Source organism: Kogia breviceps, chromosome 18 (genome assembly GCF_026419965.1).
Source record: "Kogia breviceps isolate mKogBre1 chromosome 18, mKogBre1 haplotype 1, whole genome shotgun sequence".
Classification (NCBI taxonomy): domain Eukaryota; kingdom Metazoa; phylum Chordata; class Mammalia; order Artiodactyla; family Physeteridae; genus Kogia; species Kogia breviceps.
In genome coordinates this window covers 39,506,692-39,531,313 of record NC_081327.1, presented here as the reverse complement: position 1 = coordinate 39,531,313, position 24,622 = coordinate 39,506,692, and the positions used below count along the sequence as shown (strand labels likewise).

Below are 24,622 nucleotides of genomic sequence, written 5' to 3'. Positions count from 1 at the left end.
TTGAACTCACTTTGCTTAAAGAAGTCCCTATCCCACCCCAAAACAGCTCCATATAGCTCCCTGCATTTCTTAACTCTCTCTTCCCGGTACTTTTTCACTCAGGTTTAACAAGCATTACCACTTTAGGCTTATATAAATTCTTTACCGCTCTCAAAACTTTTCCAAGTCTTATTTGACATTTACAACCATCCAATAAGAAAAAGTTTAAAAGAAGAAATTAAAACTGAGAGATTAAATAATTCACTTGCAGAAGGTCACAGAGCCAGTAAGTGGTACAAGCTAACACCCAAAACTCATAACTCTATACATTCACCCAAACCATAGTTGCATTAATGGACTGCATCATTAATGTTTCCTAAGTATTTCAGGACATGTAAAAATAGACTATTTCCCTAAAAATAAATAGAGACTGGACAGTCAATTTCATGGTTAAATCCTTAACCATCTACAACAATAAATGACATGAACTCTTCACATGACTTCAGTATATGTTATATGAATATCCCACTCCCAACCCAAAGTAGACAGTTTCCTAGTTCTGCCATCTTCATTCTGTGATTCAAAGTAAACAATGCGTTTTTAAAAATACATTTATTTATTTATTTGGCTGCATTGGGTCTTAGTTGTGACATGCGGGTTCTCTAGTCGTGGTGCACGGGCTCTAGAGCGTGCAGGCTCTAGAGTGCGCAGGCTTAGTTGCCCCAGCATGTGGGATCTTAGTTCCCTGACCAGGGATTGAGCCCGTGTCCCCTGCATTGGAAGGCATTTTTAAGAGAGTCCTAAAATGTTCTGACCCAAGAGGTACATTTCAAGTGAAAAACATACAAAATTAAGTTGTAGAATTCTTTGTTCCTTAACTAAGACCAAAAAAAGGTAATGAAATAGGGCTTTCCCTGGTGGCACAGTGGTTGAGAGTCCGCCTGCTGATGCAGGGGACACGGGTTTGTGCCCCGGTCCAGGAAGATCCCACATGCCGCACAGCGGCTGGGCCCGTGACCCATGGCCGCTGAGCCTATGCTCCGCAGAGGGAGAGGCCACAACAGCGAGAGGCCCGCGTACCACAAAAAAAAAAAAAAAAAGGTAATGAAATAAAAGAGGCAGATGCTATTTATTGTAATCCATTCTGAGTCAACTCTGTTAAGTATTATTTCTAAAAATATTACAGCTGACTTTACCAAATTATTAACACAATATTAACACAAAAAAATGATTATGTGTAGTTTTCCAGCAGCTTATCATCACAAATATCATTTGCACTCTGTTAGAAAAACAATTCAAAGTTAAAGTTAAAGGTTGAAAGGAAAAAGATGGAAGTTAAGGGTTGTTCTGAAGTCATCAAATGAGGTCGAAAATGACCATATTATAATATTCACTATAACAGGAAGAATAACTTGGTGGGCCAAAATATTCAATAACTTTGGAAAGTTGTATGTGGAGTTTCTAGCAACTTACCTAATGATTATTAGCATCAGTGTGGTAAACTGCAAACAACACAGACTCTTGGGTAAAAGACCTGGGTCTCGATCCTGGCTCTACCTAGGAAACAGATTACATGACTACTGAAGATTCATTTAGCCTCTCTAGGCCCCAGCTTCCTCAGCTGTAAAATCAAGTTATCATTAAATGTGTTTCAATATCAAATAAAAGACTTCACTATAGTGCAGGATTAGGAGAAGTAGTAATGTATATATCATCTAGTACTAGTGGTGGTGATCACCATAAAAGCTAGTTTGTAGATTGTCAAAATGTATTTTAAGTGGTCCAGAGTTCTGAAAACGTTCTGAATTTGATAGTGGTGATGCACATTGTGAATATATTAAAAACCACTGAATTGTACAGATGGATGAGATGGTGAATTCTATGTTACATGAATTTTACTGCAATTTAAAAAAAAAATGGCCCAGCAGCAATGTTCTGGATAGCAGAGGGATGGCAAGCCAGGACTAAAAAGCTGGAATAAGCAATACCCTCAAAAAATTTAGAAGGGTTTTCCCAAAGGGCCATTATTTAAAACAATACTCTGCAAGTGAGGCCACTTATTAAAAATTATCATTTAATATGGGCAGAATGTTTTATTTATTTGAAAACATCTAAATTCTTTCTCCTAATGGAAATGCTGCAGTCACATGGTTCCTAGGCTACCCTTTTGGTTTTTTTGTTTTTGTTTTTTGGGGGCTGCGTTGGGTCTTCATTGCTGCGCACAGGCTCTTCCTAGTTGTGGTGAGCTGGGGATGCTCTTCCTTGCGGTGCGAGGGCTTCTCATTGCGGTGGCTTCTCTTGTTGCAGAGCATGGGCTCTAGGTGTGCGGGCTTCAGTAGTTGTGGCCTGCGAGATCATTAGCTGTGGCATGCGGGCTCTAGAGGGCAGGCTCAGTAGTAGTGGCACACAGTAGTTGCTCCGCGGCACGTCGGATCTTCCCGGACCAGGGGTCAAACCCGTGTCCCCTGCATTGGTGGGCGGACTCTTAACCACTGCGCCACCAGGGAAGCCCTACCCTTTTGTTTTAATCTGAAGATTAATCTGCCTTCATATCTAAACTTTTAAAACACAAAAGGGCTTAGTATTGACTGTATACATGGAAGAAAGGTTTTCCCCTGTAAAAACAACCTGCTAACCATTCCCAGACTTGGCCCTTTCCTGCTGAGGACACACAGTACAGCACAGCAAAGTATCAGAGTCCTAAAAGCACAGTTACACTGCCAAAAGGCACATTTTAAGTGTTATTTTAAATTCTTGGTTCCTAAATACACATCAATTTGAGAAGGCCCAGCCTAAATTGAAAAACTCATAGTAGATAATAATTTCCAACTATTTACACTGTATACTTTCATAAAAGAAGGTAACAATAATTAAACTCCCAACAAATCACTGTCTATAACATGAAGAACACAGTTAGCTAGTCTGTGGCTTCTAATATTCTGTAGAAAACTAAGTATCAAAGAAGTAATATCAAATAAAGTCTCTAAGTCTGCTCAAGCTAAATAGCATTACAATTTACAAATGCTTTCTTCTCAGTAAAAAGGAGATCATAAAAGTATCAGTCTATGTTATCTACGTAGCAATTAAAACAGCACCTCACACATAGCCAGTGCTACAGAACTGTTTGCTATTATTATTCTAATTCTTTTTTTTTTTCCTTCGGTATGCGGGCCTCACACTGCTGTGGCCTCTCCCGTTGCAGAGCGCAGGCTCCGGAAGCACAGGCTCAGTGGCCATGGCTCATAGGCCCAGCTGCTCCGTGGCATGTGGGATCTTCCCAGACCGGGGCACGAACCCGTGTCCCCTGCATTGGCAGGCGGATTCTCAACCACTGCGCCACCAGGGAAGCCCTATTATTCTAATTCTTAAATGAGGAAGTTAAGAGTACACAGGAGCAAAGGGAGTCCCATATAGTCAGACGTAGTTATTAATAAACGTTTTCTGCCCCAGAACACCTTTACTAGAATGCCCAAAGTTTTCTGTAGGAGAGAAAAAGATTTTTCATATGATTGCCATGTGTACAGTATTGACTGACTACTGTTTCCTACATTTGCAAAGATTTCCTAGATGGATGAACACTCATGTGTGCTCGTTAGTTACATCCATGTCCATATTTCTCATCTTTTTATTCTAAAAATTAAAACTGATAATCATTTTGTTGCTTCTTTCTTATACAAAGGTATCTATTTCTGATTTTTCTATTCTTTGATAGTTAATAACAATAAGATCAGAAAGATATAGATTTTTTAATGTCAGATAAAAAAGTATCCTACAATTAATAAGATGTGCAGAAAATTCAAAGATAAAAGTAAATGCTATATCAAATAGAATAATTTTTACTTTAAAATTTAAATATACACAGAAAAAAATAAGAACAGCAATATAACAAAACATTAACAATGGTTTTCTAAGAGGTAGGTTATGGATGATTTTTATATCTTTCCTAAAGGTGTATTTTCCAATTTTTTCTTATTTCTTTTGTCAGGAAAGAGGTTATTTTAAAACACTACATTGAGGGACTTCCCTGGTGGCGCAGTGGTTAAGAATGCCAATGCAGGGGACACGGGTTCAATCCCTGGTCTGGGAAGATCCCACATGCCGCGGAGCAACTAAACCAATGAGCCACAACTACTGAGCCCACGTGCCGCAACTACTGAAGCCCACGCGCCTAGAGCTGGTGCTCCGCGACAAGAGAAGCCACCGCAAAGAGAAGCCAGTGCACCACAACAAAGAGTAGCCCTCGCTTGCCGCAACTAGAGAAAGCCCGTGCGCAGCAACAAAGACCCAACACAGCCAAAAATTTTAAAAAATTATATATATATTTAAAAACCCACTACATTGAAACAACACGGATGAACCTTAAAGACATTATGCTAAGTGGAATAAGTCAGTCACAACAGGAAAAATACCATATGATTCCACTTATATGAGGTACCTAAAGGAATCAAATTCACAAAGACAGAAGTAGAATGGCAGTTGCCAGGGGCTGGGGGCATGGGAAAGGAGAATGGAGAATTAATGGTAATGGGTACAGAGTTTCAGTTTGAGGAAGATGACAGAAGTTCTGGAGATAGATGGTAGTGATGGTTACGCAACAGTTTTAATATACTTAACAATACTGAACTGTACAATTAAAATGGTAAATTTTTTGTGATGTGTATTTTACCATAATAAACAAAATTTAAAAACACAAGCTCAATAAAACCAACCAACCAAACAAACAAACCCAAACATGGAGTTCCAGTGGTTAAGACTCTGCTTCCAATGCAGAAGGCATGGGTTTGATCCCTGGTCAGGGAACTAAGATCCCACGTGCTGAGCAACGCGGCAATCAATCGATCAATCAATCAAGACTTAAAGAAAAATACACCAAGCTCTTGAAGGAACTACCATTAATTTCAAGATTATCAACATTATGATCCAGGCAGCATTAAAGTTTACAAAAGAGAGAAAGTTAAGAGAGGCACAACAGAAGCCAAAATTACATTTACATTATAGCAGTTTTGAGAGAATCTGTATTTATATTTCCTAATACAATGTTTTTTAAAAATAAATATTTTATTTAATATTTATTTATTTATTTATTTATTTGGCTGTGCCGGGTCTTAGCTGCAGCATGCGGGATCTAGTTCCCTGACCAGGGATCAAACCAGGGCCCCCTGCATTGGGAGTGCAGAGTCTTAACCACTGGACCACCAGCAAAGTCCCCTAATATGATGTTTTATATGCAGTCAAGGCTATCTCTACTTTAAAACAGACTCATAATAAAACTTCAATTGCAAAAATATCGATAAAGAACTTGTATTTAATACATAAAAAATGCTTACATCTCAAAAGTAACTTGATATCAAAAAATGGGCAAAAGTTTTGAACAGACACTGCCAAAGATACACAAATGGCACATGAGCACATAAAACATGCTCAACATCATTAGTCACTAGGGAGATGCAAATTAAAACCAAAATGAGATACCACTACAAACTCACTAAAATGTCTAAAATTTAAAAGACCGACAGTACAAAGTGTTAGTAAAGATGTGAAGTAACTGAAACTTCATACATGGCTGGCTGGAATGTGAAACTGTACAGCCACTTTGGAGAGCAGTTTGGCAGTTCCTTAAAAAGTTATACTCATGAAACAACCCAGTAATTTCAGTCCTATATATCTACCCAAGAGAAATGAAAACAAATGTCTACATAAAAGACTCGTATATAAATGTTCAAAGCAGCATAGTAGCCAAAACAAGGGGAAATAACTCAAATGGCCATCACTGGTAAATGGATAAACAAAATGTGACAAGTCCAAACAATGGAATACTACTCAGTAATAAAAAGGAATGGACTACTATACACACAATATGGATGAATTTCAAGAGCAAGTTGCTAAGTACAAAAGACTACATACTGTATGATTCTATTTATATGAAATTCCAGAAAAGACAAAATAGTATGTAATAGAAAGCAGATAGTAGTTACCTGAAATGACACTGCCTGCAAAGGGGTATGAGGGAACTTTCTGAGGTTATGGTAATATTCTGTATCTTTATTGTGGTAGTAATCACACCAATGACTGTACACATTTGCCACTGAATTATTACCTTAAATAGGTGAATTCTGCTGTATATAAATTATATCTCAATAATGACAATTGAAAAAAAACAATTACAAAAGAAAATGGGAAGCAGTAAAGCTGGGATATAGTAGCCTTTCTCAAAAACTGATTTCTTTAGTTGAACATTTCAAGTGTCTTTATCCTTGCAGTGTTTGAATTAATCATTCAAAAATATTGGGGTAGGAAACAGAAGCAAAAAGGGAAAGAATTAAGGACGTTTCTCTCAGACATATTTTCTGACATCTCTAACTTGGAATATATAATTGAGATATGGCCAAGATTAAAATGTTATCTTTACACTGAAAGGTAAATCTAGGCAAATAATGCAATTCAAGAAAAGGGGAAAAGATAAGTGCTATATATCAATTATATCTCAAAAAACCTGGGAGAAAAAAGAAAGGAAAAAAAAAAAGAGTACATTATCTTCAAAAACTTCAGAGGTACATTTACCATATATGAAAATTAATGTAACTCTAACTGGAAGGTACTATGATATTCTCATTTTTAAACATTATTATTTCTTCATGAAGTCAGTCAACTCTTCTTGGATTTAAAAACCGTTGAAATAGGGCTTCCCTGGTGGCTCAGTGGTTAAGAATCCGCCTGCCAATGCAAGGGACACGGGTTCGAGCCCTGGTCCAGGAAGATCCCACATGCCATGGAGAAACTAAGCCCGTGTGCCACAACTACTGAGCCTGCACTCTAGAGCCCGCAAGCCACAACTACTGAGCCCGTGTGCCACAACTACTGAAGCCCGCGCACCTAGAGCCCATGCTCCGCAACAAGAGAAGCCACTGCAATGAGAAGCCCGTGCACCGCTACAAAGAGTAGACCCCTCTCACCACAACTAGAGAAAAGCCCATGCACAGCAACGAAGACCCAATGCAGCCAAAAATAAATAAAATAAATTTATTTTTAAAAATTATTGAAACAAAGCTTTTTTAAAAGCCCAGATTACTTATTTCAATGCACTGAACTGTTGATAACTAAGTGCTGGAAAATATACTTCATGTTTCAGTTGAATTGAAATACTTAAAGTCTAGATCTGACAAGTTAGTTGTAAAGTTGCCTCAATTTCTCTTGGGGAAACCACATTCCGAAGCATTACCACAGATATCTTTTATTTGGAGTGACTGGGCTGTCTAAGGAGGAGAGGGAACTTGCTTGCTGCTGAGCTTGAATACAGATTTCTCAAAGCTAACATTAAGGAGTCCTCTAAACTCTGCCAAATTGTGGATGGTATATAAACAGACACAATATTTATTTTGGGACAAAGATCCCGCAAGCAAGTAAGCAAAACACTCCAGAAGCAGCAGTCACAGACCTTTGAAGACATTTAAAACAAGGGTTTGTCCTCATGCATTAAAACAAATGCTCTTAAATTTTGCTTTGTTATTTTATCCTGATGAAAATGAATGATAAAAGATTTTCATTTTAAGTATAAATGTTCAGAAAGGACAAAAAAAGTAAAACACATAACTTATCAAAAATGTTTAAAAGTACCTACTCTAACGCCATACACATTATAATTACTCTCAATGTCTGCTATTAACATTACCTGACTATCAATTAAAATCATAAGGTATAAATAGCAATGCAACAACCATATAAAGTTTAACTGCTTTTTCTGGGACCAGATAGTATATTCTAGATATATCTAGATAAAACTAGATAGTATATTCAATTTCCATAGACAAAATGGTAAACAGTAGCACTATAAAGTTCATTTTTTCAGTTTATAAAGTGTTTTCATACGATTTATGCTCACAAACTAGGATCATGTAGTAAGCATAAACAATCATTAATTTAAAAACCTAAGGAGGCTTTCAAAAACACAATGCATGCAAAAACCATTAATCTGACCACTCAAGACTAATAACTTATGGTCAACCATAATCATCTGCATTTGTTTGAAATAAAAATCAATTGGAAATAGATTCTAAGAGGAAAGATCAAATGAATTGGGTATTACTTGGTCTACAAAAATTTAACATAAGAATGATTTCAATTCTATCTGTTGCATTCCTTGTCTTCTGACAGCTAAATTAGAGGAAAGCAGTTTAAGTTAAGGAAGAATTATAAACATTTTGGCTGTCTGTTTATAAAATACCAGGATGGACCACCTGGGAAAGATGCAGTCTCCCAACATAGTAGAGCTACCTGAAGTGAAGCTGACCTAAGGCACTCTACAGCACTAAAACTCCTTGATTATCTATAATCTCACCCTACAAACCCATCAAATAGCCTAACTTTGGATAGGGCTTTACAATTTATAAGGCATTTTCACATATTCTGGTACCTCATTTAATCCTCACATAAGGTATATGAATAGGGAAGACATTCTGATTCCCATTTACAGGTAAGGAAACCAGTTTTGATTGTCTTTTGACTCATATCCAGAGCTCTTTCCACTACACTGTATTATTTTAAACCTCTTCTAAGAAAGACCCTTATTAAGAGTCAATGTAGACAACTCACTAGATACACCTTGGTGCAAAAGTTTCAAATAGGGTTTCCCTGGTGGCACAGTGGTTGAGAGTCCGCCTGCCGATGAAGGGGAAACAGGTTCGTGCCCCGGTCCGGGAAGATCCCACATGCCGCAGAGCAGCTAGGCCCGTGAGCCATGGCCGCTGAGCCTGTGCATCCAGAGCCTGTGCTCAGCAACAGGAGAGGCGACAACAGTGAGAGGCCCGCGTACAGAAAAAAAAAAAAAAAAAAAAAAAAAAAAAAAAAAAAAAATTGTGTGCTCTGACTTGATGGTCAGTTATCCATTAGCAGACCTTTCTTACTGAAGACCCTTGGTTTGAAAATATTCCTACAAACACAAAGGTAGAAAGAATGAATAAAAGGACTGGTTTTGCTACGACCATTTTCTTAGATCATAAAGACATATTTCAAATCAAAGAGACTATGGAGCTTCTGTTTCCTATTAGCATTCTAATTTTTTTCTGAATTCATCAAATTTAAGTGAACATTGTGGTAGCCAGCCTCCAAGATTGCCCCAATGACCCCAGCCTCCTCTCATGTTTGTGAATAAACCACCCCCCTCCCTGGTGAGTGTGGGCTAGACTTAGTGACTCACTTCTAATGAACAGGAGAAGACACAAGTGATCAGAGAATAGGTCATAAAAAGCAGGGTGACCTCATTCTTTTTCTCTCTATGGAGAGGAACATGTGACTAGGAACTGAAGCCACTGACCAAAAGTGATGAGTGAGCTTGGAAGGGGAGCCTTTAGCTCCAGCCAAGCCCTCAGAGACTGCACAGCCCCAAGAGGTTGACTGCAATCTCCTAGGAGACCCTGAGCCAGAACCACCCAGCCAAGCCACTCCCAGATTCCTGTAAAAGGGCACGAGGGGACTGAAACATTATCAGGATTGTGGGTGGTGTTTACATGAGTGTGTACATTTGTTAAAACTCAAATTATACACTTAAAGTGGGTGCATTTTTTGGTAAGTAAACTATACTTCAAAAAAGTTGATTTTAAAAAAAAGCCACTGAACTCTTGAGATAAGCAAAGGGTCACTTATGAAAAAGCAGTGCCATAACTTAAGAAGTTAAGGGTGGGTGGTGAGAAAACAGAAGCTGCAACAAGCTACTACCACAAACTCATGTCCTAAACTGCTCCTCAAAATTGCTCCACCCACAGCTTTTCTCATCTCAGATGAAAGCAATCCCATACTCCCAGTTGCTCTAACCAGAAAGTTAGAGTCATTCTTTTTTTAAAAAAAATTATTTATTTATTTTTGGCTGCACTGGGTCTTCGTTACTGCACACAGGCTTTCTCTGGTTGCGGCGAGTGGAGGCTACTCTTTGTTGTGGCGCCCAGGCTTCTCATTGTGGTGGCTTCTCTTGCTGTGGAGCACGGGCTCTAGGCTCATGGGCTTCAGTAGTTGCAGCACGCAGGCTCAGTAGTTGTGGCACATGGGCTTAGCTGCTACGTGGCATGTGGGATATTCCCAGACCAGGGCTCGAACCCACGTCCCCTGCATTGGCAGGCGGATTCTTAACCACTGTGTCACCAGGGAAGTCCAGAGTCATTTATTTTTTTAAAGATTTTTTTAAAAAAATTATTAATTTATTTTATTTTTGGCTGAGCTGGGTATTCGTTGCTGCCCCTGGGCTTTCTCTAGTTGTGGCGAGTAGGGGCTACTCTTCGTTGCGGTGCACGGGCTTCTCATTGCAATGGCTTCTCTTGTTGCAGAGCATGGGCTCTAGGAGCACAGCCTTCAGTAGCTGTGGCTCGCGGGCTCAGCAGTTGTGGTGCACAGGCTTAGTTGCTCTATGGCATGTGGGATCTTCCCGGACCAGGGCTCAAGCCTGTGTCTCCCGCATTGGCAGGTGGATTCTTAACCACTGTGCCACCAGAGAAGCCCCTGGAGTCATTCTTGACTCTCACACCTCATATCCAATCCATAAGCAAATCCTGTTGGCTCTATCTCAAAATATATCCAGACTATGACTACTTCTCACCATTTCCATTGCTACCACCCTAGTCTCTCACCAAGACTACTGCAATAGCCCAACTGGTCCCTCTGCTTCACTCTTGCCCCCTAAAGCTGTTGTTAACCCAGCAGCTAGAGTGATCCTTTCAAAACTTAAGGCAGATCATATCACTGATGTGCTCAAAAAGCAGAAACTACTCCCCACTCCACTCAGAACAAAGTCCACGTTGTTACATGGCCTCCCACAGTCGCGTAAACTGGCTCCTTGACAGCTCCCTCATCTCTTCTCCTACTACTCTCCTCCTCGCTCAGTCTACTGCAGCCATACCGGCCCACCTGTTGTTTAACAAACACACTGTGCAAGCTCCCACTCTAGGGCCTTTACAAGGCTGTGTCCTCTGTCTGGAACATCTTTCCTTCAGATATCTGCATGGCTCATCATTCCCTAACCTCCTTCGGGTCTCCGCTCAAATATGACCTTCTCTACCCAGACTATCCTACTTAAAATTACAGACATTCCTGTTCACTGATAACCCTTATTTTACTCTAATTTTCCTTTTTTTCCAGAGCACTTACCACTCTGTAACATATTACATAACTTATGTACTATGCATATTGCCTACTCCTCCATTCCTTCCATAAAACAACTTCTAGGGCAGGATCTTTGTTTTGTTCACTGATGCATCTCAAGTGCCCAGGACAGTGTTCACTCAATACACGTAACAGGTGTTCAACAAAGAACTTCTGAATGAATTTTTGAGTAACTGTGTCAGGTACCGAGCTAAGCACTTTATATACACTATTTCACTTAATCACTAGGGCCACCCTGGGAGATATGTATTAAACTCACATTATAATTGAGGATCATAAAGATAAAATAACTTGTCCAAAGTTACAGAATAATAAATGCAGTAGTTTATGAAGCCAGGACTTAATTATACCTAACTTGAAAGGCTTAACCACTCATCTTCTCAAAGCTGGGTTTGAATGGGAAGAGAACTAAGCTGCTTTAGGATGTAACAAGGTCAAGAGCATGTGGAAGAAGAGACACTGATTTTGGATCCAATATAAGGAGCAGAGGTAAATAATTAACATTTAGGGAAATTCCTTCAATTTGCTTTGCTTCTAGTCCTATGGGCACAGAAATAAACGCTAATGGTTATCAGAAAGACATCATAAAAAAGGAGGAAGACAAATAAGAGACCCTGTAGCCTGAGCTCTATGGATGAGAAAACACGGGTTATCTTTTCTCTAAATTCACTGGAGTACTTATTTATCCCAGTGGTACAGAATGATATACTAGCAGGGTTTTTTTTTTTTTCATTAAAATGCTCTTTTCCCCCTCGATTCTACTGGCATAGTACAAGTGTTGGTAAAATTATATTTGAGAAATATATCATCTGTGCACAAACATTTACAGATTTAAATCTGAAGGAAAGATACAGATTTCTGCCAGCATTACCATCCTTGGAACACAGCCACGTTCATTTGTTTACGTATTGTCTATGGCTCCTTTCACACTGTAACAGCGAACCTGAGTAGTTGCAACAGAGAACATATGCCTGAAAAACTGAAAATATTTACTCTCTGGCCCTTTACAGAAAAAAAAGTATAAAACAAGTATTAAAATATAAGCTTCTTGATTTCTTGCATCAGTTCTATCACTCTTCCTGATATATTTGAAAAAAAACCCTCTAAATTCTAGAATAAGCCATCTAACATTTTTGTTCTTGTTGAACATATAACTGAAAACATCTCAATGGCTTAAGTCCAAAGATAATGTGGTCTTGGACTTCCTTGGTGGCGCAGTGGTTAAGAATCCGCCTGCCAATGCAGGGGACACAGGTTGAAGCCCTGGTCCGGGAAGATCCCACATGCCGCAGGGCAACTAAGCCCGTGCGCCACAACTACTGAGCCTATGCTCTAGGGCCCATGTGCCACAAGTACTGAGCCCATGTGCCACAGCTGAAGCCCATGTGCCTAGAGCCCGTGCTCCGCAACAAGAGAAGCCACCGCAATGAGAAGCCTGCGCACTGCAACAAAGAGTAGCCCCAGCTCACCACAACTAGAGAAAGCCTGTGGGCAGCAACGAAGACCCAACACAGCCAAAATCAATCAAATTTATTTTTAAAAATAATAAATAAATAAAATTAAAGAAAACAAAAAAACCCTCTTCATTGTATATATACAAAATAAGAAAATCCTTTCCGGAGGGGTGGTGGTGGTGGGATGAATTGGGAGATTGGGATTGACATATATACACTAATACGTATAAAACAGACAACTAATAAGAACCTGCTGTATAAAAAATAAATTAAATAAAATTCAAATATTCAATCAATAAATAAAAAGAAAATCCTTTTCCTAATACAGCCCAATACAAAATTTAGATGTTCCTTATGTTTTGCAAATAAAGTGATAGGTTCTACTGTTCACGATGACACTTAGAAAAGTAATTTAGCAAGTTAATAAAAACAGGTATAGAAATACACTGCAAAGGAAACAGGAGAAATACTGAGTACAAAATGAGGTCAAAAATTTTTCTTTCTTCAAATATTTTATTTCAAGAAGTCAATTTCCACATTAAAAGATAAACCAATCCAAGATATTATTCATTAACATTTCATCAAAATCATAAACACATTTAAGTTAGATTTTAATATGGCTCTCAGCTTAAACATTTCCAACTACATTTTTCATATCTTCAACCTAAACTTCCAACATAATTTTAAGACATTTATTTGTTTCCCAGGTTTTCCTCAAAACAAGAAAATTATTTCCAAGTTAACATCTTCACATTGTTTTTCTCAAAATTAAATTTGCTATACTAACAGAAGTAGAAAGCTACCCATGAACTATTTCCAAATACTATTAAATTTTAAGCCTACAGAGCCTTTTCCCATTTTTCTCTAAATTTCATTTTTTTTTTACAACACTATAGTCACACACATTTTAGTAAAACAAAAAATTTCTTGTCAACACTTTAAAGGAATTAAGTTTCAAATGTTACATGTAAGAAAGCACACTACTCTAAGAACTAGAACTTTCTATGGCAAATGATATAAACATGAAATTAGCAATGAAATTATATAAAAATTTTGATTTTTAAAAATTGTATTATATCTTTATAATACGGAATGAAAACAAATCTGATCATATGCCTGTATAATCAGACCTGTGATCTCTTTATTAAAATGTAAATCATCAGATAATCTCTAATAATAAAACAATCCACCATATTTCAAATTGCAAAGAAATGTTTCCTACCTTGCCTGCTTCTCTTTCTAAGTCGACATACTCTCGGCTAGGTGTTTGTCGCTGTTCTCCCTGCCAGCTGGCCGGAAAAAACTGGAGAGACAGATTGGTTCCTGTGGCCACAAAAGCCTTTTAGAAAAATCAATACAAACAGGATCAGGAGCAGGACATTACATAAATTATGCAGGCAGTCATTTATTTTTACATCAGTTTCTGTCTTAAGCCAGGCAGCACCAAGATTACTTAAAAGTAAAAAAACATGCACTCATCATTTTTCTTAAGTATTAAGTTACAAACATCTGATTCCATTTTGAGGACATTTGCCATTGGCTGCTTAAATATAAAATCAGACATGGAATCAATACTTTCTTTCAGGTCATTTTTTGCTGACGTTAGTATAGTGCACTGCTAATGTCTAACCAGAAGCCACCATCACTATTTAAAAACTTGTATTTTTAAATGAGAAAATCACTGAAGAGCTGAATATTTTGAATTTGAAAGCATACCACAATTTAAAGTTGTGTAAATGAGACATTTTAATTTTTCCTGATTTCTCTTGCTCAAAGAAACACTATGCTCCAAAACCCATGTTAAAAATGCACTTGGAGATGACTAGAAGTGAAAATATCTCCACAGTATATCACATTGGGAGGAGCTCATTATCATGAATAAACTAACCAAATATCACTTCAAGTGCTTTTTAATAACCAAAATTTATAAGATGAAGACAATATCCTCCATTATGGTTTTTAGCAGAATTCTCTCCGACAAAAATTCTAGTTTCAGGAAAGGCTCAGCTTAAAAACTACAGACCTTTTCATCCCTATAGGTGTCTATTTTATCCAGTTTCCCAAATTCCAGTCACTTGCACAGTGAATACAAATAAATGTTAATAACTTCCTACTGAAAAAAAAAAAAATGCACCTGGGACTGTCTCTCCTCTGATAAACCATACACTAGCATGTGATATGACTACTTCTCATCTCTCTAAAACCTTGGATGATTAAAAAAATACGCATTTTCTAAAATCTGACTTTAGGAGAACTGATTCTGACAATAACAAAAGAGTATTCATCTAATATTTATAAAAGATTTGGATGGCATAGCTCAACAGACAGAACAATCTAAAACCATTTCAATAAAGTGTCATTCTGTGTAGCCCCTGAGCAATTTACTCTATATTTCCCCCAAGTAAAAAATGGAAATAACAATGTCCCTCTTCCCCAGGGAAAATATGAAAGAAATAAGTAAAAAGCATTTGAAAAATTTTTTTTCATCATCTAAATGTAAACTCTTCTTTGTTGAAATCAGAGAACTTTTTGTTTGTTTTATTTTACTAACTAAAGTTCTTAAGCATAATTTGTTTCCAAGCATAGTCTTCATCTGAAAGCAAGGGGTTCACATTTTGGGGCAATTTATTTAAAGCATTAGTTGATTCAGCTATCCACTAGTTCCCCTGATGATTAAGGGCTTAGATTCTTTAGAGATAAAAATTACAGTACTTCCTATATCTATGACTGGTACTAGTAGGTACAACTGTCAACCTAACTGTGAAATCTCTATAGACATCTTTAATGGCATTTCCCTAATCACTGGGATACCTTTTCTTGTGATAAATGTTTTATATGAATAGAGACTGAACAAACATCAATATTACAATATTAATCTTAAAAAAAAAAATCTTGCCCACTATTAGCATAAGTTTAAAAAACAACCACTGAACTGAAATGAACTAATAATAGTTCAAATGAAAACAGACACTAGGTGGCAAACTGCCTAGGCTGTGTGACCTGAGGCAAATTACTTAACTCTGAACCTCAGTTTCCAGTATTTGTAAAGTGCTTAGAACAGTACCAAGTAAATGCTACATGTGTTTGCTAAATACAATGAGAAGTAATTTTGAGCTTAAGAAGACAGCCAACTTTTTCAGTCTCAGACAATGAAATTCTCAGGGAAGATAAGAGATTCTGCCCATGAATGAATACCCTCTGTCAAAATCCCATAGCCATGTTTCTTCAATATTCACCTAGTAACAAACCCTTCTGCCACCAGTGTACCCCAAATCAGCTCTGTGTTAGATGAAGACATTCTGCAGCTCTTATTACCTCACCTCCTGCCTGAAGGCCAACCTCAGAAGAGATTTCCTGCTTCATCACTTCATGTCCATTATCTCATCAACATCCCTCTCTGAGACAGGAGAAGTGGTAAAAAACAGATCACTCTAAAATACCATTTCCCAAATTTATTTGACCACAGAACTCTTCATTTTATTTTATTTTTTTTTACTGGAACACCTACACATACATAGGAATTGGGAAAATTCTGTTTGAAAAACATAAAGATTTCTAGAATGTCCTGACTATATTTTATAGGTTTCATTAAACTGTAAAATAGCACACCTCTGCCAGTCCAACATACCTTTTATTCTTCCATCTTCAGGATTAAAAATACATAGTTTTTACTGGTTTCACAGTAGAGTCACCATATCTCTCATAAGTATTTTTTTCTTTTATTAATCATTAGTGTTGAAAATATCTCTAACACTCCTACTACAAGAGCTTATATAAGGAATAAATCAGATTTTACCAAATAAATTCTACCCCTCACCCATAATCACTTTTATTTCATGCTATGATATGGAGTCTGGATAAGTTTTATAACTACGAAGAGATGAGCATCACAGCCTTACACTGTTTCGCACCTAAATACAAAATAAATCCTTCATTAATCTCGCTGATAAAGTGAAGGAGATATTCATAATAAAAACAATAAAAGAGAGGGGGGAAAGTGTTGGATATAGTTTTGGGAACTATGCATATTTTTATCATACATGGCTGCTGTCAAAATAGAAGCAAAAAAATGCCTTTTCCACACCTATTTTCCACCACCAAATAAGTAAAAACTACAGCCTGTTTATAAGTCATAAGATAAATTCTGGGCATTAAACAAAGTAACCTCTAAATTCAAATAATCAAGTACTTATGATGCAAAAGACACTGTGCAAAACCCATACAGAGGGGGCATATATGGAATTAATGTGGTCTCCATCCTCTAGAAGCTAAAAATCTCTCAATTTAAATTTGGCTAACACTGAATTAAAGGGGGGGAAACTAGAAAGAGAGGGACATGTGAAATTCCTTCCAAATACAAAGTTACTTCCAAAACATCCATGGGTTGGGTATACCATCCACCTATATTCCAAAAGGAAATCCAGACAAAGGATGATATAATCACTGAGCCAACTAATGAATGATTCTTCTACTACTCAGTGCCAAAACCAGAAAGTATTTGTCCTATACATTTGAGTCATATAACTATTACAAACACTCAAAAAAGTGGGCTAAAATCTAGACATTTTCTTTTATAATGTTCAATAATGACCAAATATTCTAGAGTTCCTAATAAATTTGGCCAGTATCTTCTCATGATCTGTAATACAATTCTAAAAAGCCTTCATTTTAAGCATCAAAATATTTTTTAAAAATAAACGATTTCAGTGATGAAAAGGGAGAATTTTATCTGTGAATGTCTCAATACCAATAAATAGATTCTCTACTGTAAAAGGAATAGGAGGAGCAAATGTTTCAATATGTCTTCCTATTGTTAACCTAAATTCAAACTGCTTCCATACCTTCAAGTGTGTGCAGATGCAATGGTCCAAGTCATGGAGCAGATAATCAGATTCCATTATACAGCGCTTCAACTTTTTAAAAAATTAATAACCAACCTCTTCTCTTTAGTTTTTTCCTATGCACTTTTTGGCTTCATCATTCTCTCTTCATTAGCACCTCCAGTAGGACAAACCAAAAGGAGATGAGGGGAACTAGGACACTTGAATTTTTTTCAACATTAGGTTTCATGGCGGTAAGGCAACAAATCCACCACCTAAAACAGGGCCTCGGATCAACAGTGGGTTTTGCGAATCCATGCAATTCTTTAGTAACTTCAGGCCTAAACGAGATATGTTTTTTAGGTTTGGGGAAAAAACAAAAACAAAAAAACACCAAATGGCTCCTTTCTGATTCTCCTGAAGCTTAACATTCTAAGAAAAGAAGATGGCACGTTCCTGAGGGCTTTTTTTCCCCCTCTATTAGGACAACAGACAACTGGATTTACTCTCAGATTTATTCTCAGCTATACTGAAAATAAGAGTTTCACATATAGATTTACGAAAAATCTAGCGTCTAAGAGACAAACTATCGCCCAAGAATCAGAACCTTGAACGAAGCCCAATTTTTTCCGTAAGGGTGTTTTCTTCCTACTAACCGACCCTTTCTTTAATCAGTGTCACAGCCTATACAACGACCTTTCCTTATTTAGATGGGCTCCGGTTTGAGTTCCACTCGCGGCAAAGTGTTTGCCGAGTCGTGTCTGGGAAACATAATTCACCCGCCGAGAACCACGGGGAAGCGTCTCCCCGCGAGGACGCGGCCCGCCAGTGTCTGATTTCGCATTTTGAATCCCGAGTAGGAAGTGAGACGGCGCCCGCTCAGTTCCGGGAGCCGCGGCGTCCGCGGCGCCGTCCGGAACCAGCGTGGGCCGCGGCGGCCCCCGCGCAACAAGTGACCCGCGCGCGGCTCGCTCCCCCGTGCCCCCGGCCCCCTGCCCCGCCGACTTACGATTTCCGAGCGGCCGTCGCGGCAGGCGTTCTGGAAGCGCGCCTGGCGCTCCTCGTGGGGCCGGTCCCTGAAGCCCGTGTACTTAATCTGCAAGGCAGAGACGGCCCGAAATCAGAAGCCAAATCCGCGATGCCGCCCGTCCCGCGCGGCACCGATAAGGGCAACCAGAGTCTGCGGGCAGATGGCTGCCCGGGCGAGACTGCCCCTCCGCAGGCGCGCCGGCGCGGGGTTCCCGGGAGCAGCGCCGCCCAAACTTTTCTCCGCCCGGGCCCGCTCGGGGCGCGCCGCGGCCTCCCCGCCGCCCGCCTGCCTCACCTCACATTCGCGGCTCAGCTTCCTGAAGAACTCCTCGTTCTCGAACTTGCTTCTCTGGTCGGGCACGACGCGCGGCATCTTCCCGCCCTGAGGCTGCGCCGGCCGGCCGGGCTCCGGGCTTCCGCGGGCACCCGCTGGCCGGCTCTGCGCTGACCGACTGACCGCGCACCCGCGGCGCCCTGACTCTCGCTTCTCTTTGTTTCAGGCGCCCGCCCGCGTGGGCTCCCGCGCCGGGAGTCTGAGGTGCCGCCGCCCGCTCGAGCCCAGCCCACGCCGCCGCCGCCGCCGCCGCCGCCGCCGCCTCAGCCGTTGCCTACCGCCCGCGCGGACCCAGTACTCGCCGCCTCCGGCCGCCGCCGCCGCCGCCGCCGCCACTTCCTCTCACCGCCCACCTCGCTAGCCCGCCCGACCCGCCCCCGTCGGCCCCACCCCTCCTCCTCGCGCGCCCGCCCGCCCCAAACTCCAGCAAACAAAACGCACCATTCACAACTCCGCGCCGCGCATGCGCTGCCCGTCTGTCCTCGGCGCCGCTGGGCTGCAGCGAAGCGGAGCTCCTCCCGCGGCGCGGCCCTCTTCCCCTGGACCGCCCGCGGGCCACTTGGTATGGAATCGTCCGGTGGGGATCTGCCCGGTTCTTGGAGACAGGGAGCGGCCCGTGCGGGTTCTTCCTTTCCACTGGAACTTTTGGGCTCCACAGCAGCGCGGAGTAACCCCAGAATGTCACGTGAACGCGAGGAAACTTAAGTCCTTGGAGACTTTGCGTCCGAGAACCGACCGGGAGGGGTGTAGGCTATGCACATCAAAGACTAAAGGTGGAAAAAGACCAAAGAATCCATCTGAATCCGCATCATGGTGGAAAGGTCGGAGCTGTTGGAGTCAGAAGGGCCTCGAATGGGATCTTACTCAACTCCCCTGCCTGCTGGCTGAGGCCCTTAGATAGGCACTGGACCGCGCTAAGCCTCAGTTTGCTTTTTTCCAAAATGCAGGCACTCACAAGCTCGCGGTGTTAGCATGAGAGCCTTTATGTAATTCTAGCACATGATGAGCACTCAATAAATTTAAGTTTCTAAAGAACAAGCTGACTTATATAACCCAATACCAGTTCATATATTTACACAAATGTGCAAATTCTAAAAAACAAGATCTGCAAGTTCTAGGGAAGTCATTTAGCCCAAGCTGGAGAGAGCCTGATATGGGATTTATGGCAGAGCTTGACTCAAAGTTGGTCTTCAATAAATTCTGATCCTTAAAATCTCAGCTTGTCAAAAACTCAGTCCAAGTATGACAAATAGGTGCCAACTCTGATTGACAGTAGCTGGCCTTATTGCAAAGGATTGTGAGGATACACTTAAGCTCACAGGAATTAGTGCCAAGGGCAGTTGGCAATGTCTGCCTGAATGCAGGATTTGGCAGACTTTCCCACCCCTTTCTAGTCCAATCCAATCTCGTTTTTACGGATATGGAACTGAGCTAGGATGATGGAGTATCCTGGTTTTAGCAGTGAAGGTCCCATGTCCCAGGAAACCACTCAGTCCCTGGCAAACTGGATTGGTTGTTCACCCTGAGGTCCAGTTAGTGACTGATTGCCCAAGGTCAGGCAGAGAATTTTCAGCAAAATCAAACCTGTAGGCTGGTGGTTTTAACAAACACACTCTTTCTGAATAGCAAACATAGAATCAACTCCTTCTAAGGGCATGCTCCCTGGCCTACACCTAGCCAGTGTGAAGGTACACAAACAGAAAGGGTATACATAGTTATGGATGTCACCATCTACTGTTGTTGGGCCTCCAGCTATCCCAGAATCTTTCCCTCAGGTGTCTTTCAATTGCAAGTGACTGAAAACCAATTCAAAAAAACTTAAAGCTAAAAAGTTGTCAGTTTTACTTTAAGTAAACAAATCACAGAGAGGAACTCTTCGTTTCTCCATTGCTTCTCACTGCTAATTCTCTCAGCCTCTCTTCAATGGCATTCATTTCCTGACAAAGGATGGGAGCAGCCACTTCTCCATCTCCAAAGTCTCCATCTCCCAGATTGGCCCAGTCTGGGTCATACTCTCCCCTCTGCCAAAATCACCATTTCCAGGCAGATGTGATGACACTGGCCAACTTATGCCACATGCTCTCCCATCGCGGATTGGGGGCCTGAGATTGGCAGCTTCAGAGAGAAGCTGATGGTTGAAAGAAGGGAAGAGCAGTTTTCCCAAAAGGAGGGAGTCAGAGTAGTACATGGTGGGCCCGCTGAACATTTTGAATCAGCTACATCTGGCAAAAGGTGCCATTTTAGTTTTACTGCCTAAAGATTCTGGTGCAGCTGAAGGGGGAAACTTCACATCAGCACAAAGTGTGGATACAACCAGCCTTAAAACATCGGCACTTTATGTTGGGAGGTAAGTGAGGCAGCCTCTACCCCAAGTTACCAAGGCAGAACGAAGTCACTCACAAGGAGTAGAAGTTTTCATCCATCTGCTTCTTCTCCTTTAAGTCTTTCCGGTTCAACTAAGAAGACCTTCGGGCACTAGGACAACACAGCCATTGTTTAAATGAGAGGAAGATGATGAGTTTAGTCTCAGTCAATATGGACTGTGGTCTGGGGAACAGTTTCTGCTGTTGACTTCTATAGCAGGAAAAAAGGATATCCCATGTGATACCATGCAACACCACCACATTCTGTTCAGGTAGACATTTGTGTAAAACCTTTCATTTCTGTCTCCAAAAGATGATTCATAGGGAAGCACTCTTACTCCACAGTGGGTCCAGGTAGGGCTCACGGACGTGCAGCTGACCTTGGTGTTTGGATTCTAGCAATAATCGTTTCTGCCCTGGGAAATGTGGAATAAATAAAAGTTGAAATCTCACTAGGGTGGCTGGCCTAGATGCTCAGACAGACATGAACTTCTTGTTGTTGTTGTTCCCAAGTTTTATTCAAGAACTCATACAAAATATTCCAGATAGTTGAATTTTAATCCTCATCTTCCTCCTCTTCTTCATCTTGATTAATCTGGAAGAAACACAGTTCGTAACTCTCTTTGCTGTTAGCAACTACGCATAACCAATCATGTAGATTATTCTTTTTGAAATATTTTTTGGTGAGATATTACAAATACCTTTTGGGAGAAGGCACCTCAGACATTACAGTGATCCTGCTCTTGCTTCTTTTGATTGTTACAACCCCTCCACCAAGATTCCCAGCTTTTCCATTCACTTTGGTTCTCTCCTAAAGAAACTGCTCAAAATTGGCAGCATCCATGATTCCATCTTTTACAGGGTGGATGCAGTCAAGGGTAAACTTCAGTACTAGCTTCTTTTTTGGTCCCCCTTCGCCACAAGCTTTTTCACAGGGGCCATGGCAGCAGCAGAGGCAGAAAGCCCCCGTGAACTTTTTTGACAAGGAAAAGGTCATGGTCAAGACAAATCCCTTCTAGGCTCAAGGGGGCAGGACTAGGGGCAGTGGGAGTTCAGAGCAGGACAGAGGACTCTAAGTGTCAGCCTCACGGGGGTGGGGAATGACGTCCTGAAGGAAAGGGATGGGAAAGTCTGCCAGGCAGACCCAGAACAGCAGCACCACAGACCGCCTTTGGCAACTCCAGGCCACAGGGTAGCCCACACTCGCCATCGTCTGGCGTCCAACCGGCCAGGGTGACCGGGAAACGAGCCGCAGGCTGAAGGAGGCCATCTCCTCGACTGACCTCTGTATGCCTTTTTTTGGTGGTTGTTAATATTTTTTCACTTATTTTAAAAACTGGATTAAAGGAAATTAATAAAGGAAAATTTCACCTACATCAGGTATATTTAGCTCTGTGCTTCTGTCCAGATGGGTATGGATTGGTCCAGGCACCACCCAGTGAAGGAGTTTGCTAAGAGCCAGCTCTAGTAGGGCCCACAGATGGAAGCCTGAGGGTGTCTGTTCATTGCCTAGAAACACCCTCCCAACCCCACAAACCTGGCTGAATTCTCTGAAGCCCTGCTGCTTGGAGCCTTCCTTTCCTAAGGATTCCGTCAGCCCAGGGCCTCCTCTCTCCTACTTTCCCAGTGGGCAGCTGCTCCCACTGATCTTGAGTGGGTGGGCAGAGAAAGCACAATACCCCTGAGTAGGGTATTGAGGGAACCCTTAATTGTCTGGCCCAACTGTGAAGCTCTGAACTGGGTGCTTTTATGCCCCTTATGTCAGTTAATTCCCACAACCACCTTCTAAGACAGTCCTCCTTGTCCCTGTCTGACAGATAAGGAAATAAAGGCTCTGAAAAGGTAAATAAGTGACCACAGGACATGGACAAGACCCTGACCCATGAGAGATAATGAAATGGCTAAGCCTTTGGGGGTGTATCCTCTTTGTCCACTCCTCACCATAATCCTGCAAGTTTGCTGTTATTAACCCTGTTCTACAGATCAGGAAACTGGGGTTCAGAGGGGCTGGTGCCCTTAACCATTCCATTCCAAGGCCTGTACCGGTAGAGATGCCAAAAGTCCTGCTTGTCTCCTTAACTGAACTGCGAGCTTGTGGAGAGCTGTGGCTGGGGTCATTCCTCCTGAAGCACCCTACCATGCTCCCAGAGGGGCCCCAACGGGTTGAATGAAGGGGTCCTACTGTGGGCCTTGAGGCAGGACGTGGCTCTTGCCCTTGATGGCTGGACATTCCTGCCCCCTGAGCCCAACTGTTTGCCCCTCCTTGGCTTGGAAGGTCAAGGACTAGACATCCTGCCTCCCAGGTCCAGCAGAAAGGATGGCTTTATACAGATCTGGTGTTAGCTGCCACCCACACCTGCCTCTCCTCAAAGTGAGGGTGACGTCCTTCCAGGTCCCTGAGCCACTGGTGCACTATTTCCTAGAGAAACAGTTTTCCGTCAGTTAGTGAGGAAATAGTGTACCATCTTGAAGCTGAAATAGGATCTGGAGCCACAAATGAATGTTGAGGGGGGTGGGAGAGAAGGAGAATTAGGGGCTGGCACAGAGCCACTAAAGCCTGGCTCTCCCCAGCTTCTAGTTTTTGGATGGAGATGAGCTTAAGTCCAGGATGAGGGTATCAACTGCCTAAATGAGGCAGTTTCCTGAGCCCTAAATAATATTTTGGAGATATAATTTACATACCATACAATTCAGCCTTAGGCCCTTAAGAATTTCCCCTCCGGGAGGTTTTCCCGCTTCTTAACTGCCCTGCCACACTCCCTCCATCAGCTCAGCCATCCCAGAGGGAGAGGAAAGCAGAGAGGAGCAAGTTTCCCCAGAAGAGCATTTCTTCAGTGTTGGGATCAATAAACCCGTTTGCTTAAAAGGAACCAGATGATTTCATCCTTGTAATTACAAGTTTGACGTTTGCAAATCTTGCCCAGGCTCCAAATGAGCCTCTTTGTCATGGGAGGTGGAGGAGTTTGTCTGGATGGCTGGGGATAGGGACTGAACCTGGGGTGGTGGGAAGAGGGCCAGGCTGGTGTCAGGAGGCCTGGCTGACCGTCTGTGACGGCTGCTGGACTGCTCCCCTTCCCCTCCCCTACTCTCCAAGTTTCTGGAGGGTGATGGGAAACAGACTACACTAGCGAACTGGAGAATGCGGCGCTCTAACCACAGTGCCCTCCTGCTTAAACCCCTCCCCCAAGTCTCCGGTTTGCCTATGGCTGAGAGGCAAAGTCCCTCAGCGCAGCATTCGTGATCCCCTGACAGTCATCACTTTCCTTCCCAATCCCACGTCTCCCATCATTTCTCCCCAGGGCACCCTGTAATCCAGCCACCCTGGCCTGCCTGCGTTTCCCACATGCCTCAGTGCCTTTGCTCTGACTGTTCCCTCTACTGAGCATGACTTCCTCCCTTTTCTCTGCTGGGAAAACTCATACTTTTTCTTTAAATATGAGTTCAGGGGCCTTTGATTGTCCTCTGCAGAGTGACTGCACCACAGTGTCACCTCATTCT

The 24,622-nt window shown here is 41.5% G+C and overlaps 1 protein-coding gene and 1 pseudogene across 3 annotated transcripts in view; both read right to left on the bottom strand.

Moving 5' to 3' along the window:
* Positions 1-19,129, bottom strand: part of CBFB (core-binding factor subunit beta) — a 62,586-nt gene extending 43,457 nt beyond the window's left edge. For 2 of the 3 annotated variants that reach the window (XM_059045989.2, XM_067019672.1), the window contains exons 1-3: positions 18,723-19,086; positions 18,408-18,494; positions 13,801-13,917 (exon numbers count right to left, since the gene is read on the bottom strand). In XM_059045989.2, the coding sequence (XP_058901972.1) occupies positions 13,801-13,917; positions 18,408-18,494; positions 18,723-18,800 (282 nt within the window). In that variant the 5' untranslated portion in view covers positions 18,801-19,086. Of the gene's footprint in view, positions 1-13,800; positions 13,918-18,407; positions 18,495-18,722 lie in introns of all 3 variants that reach the window. The other variant, XM_059045988.2, reaches the window with a different exon arrangement.
* A 79-nt stretch (positions 19,130-19,208) lies between these two features.
* LOC131745525 (large ribosomal subunit protein eL22 pseudogene) lies at positions 19,209-22,066 on the bottom strand (annotated as a pseudogene).
* Positions 22,067-24,622: the final 2,556 nt, after the last annotated feature.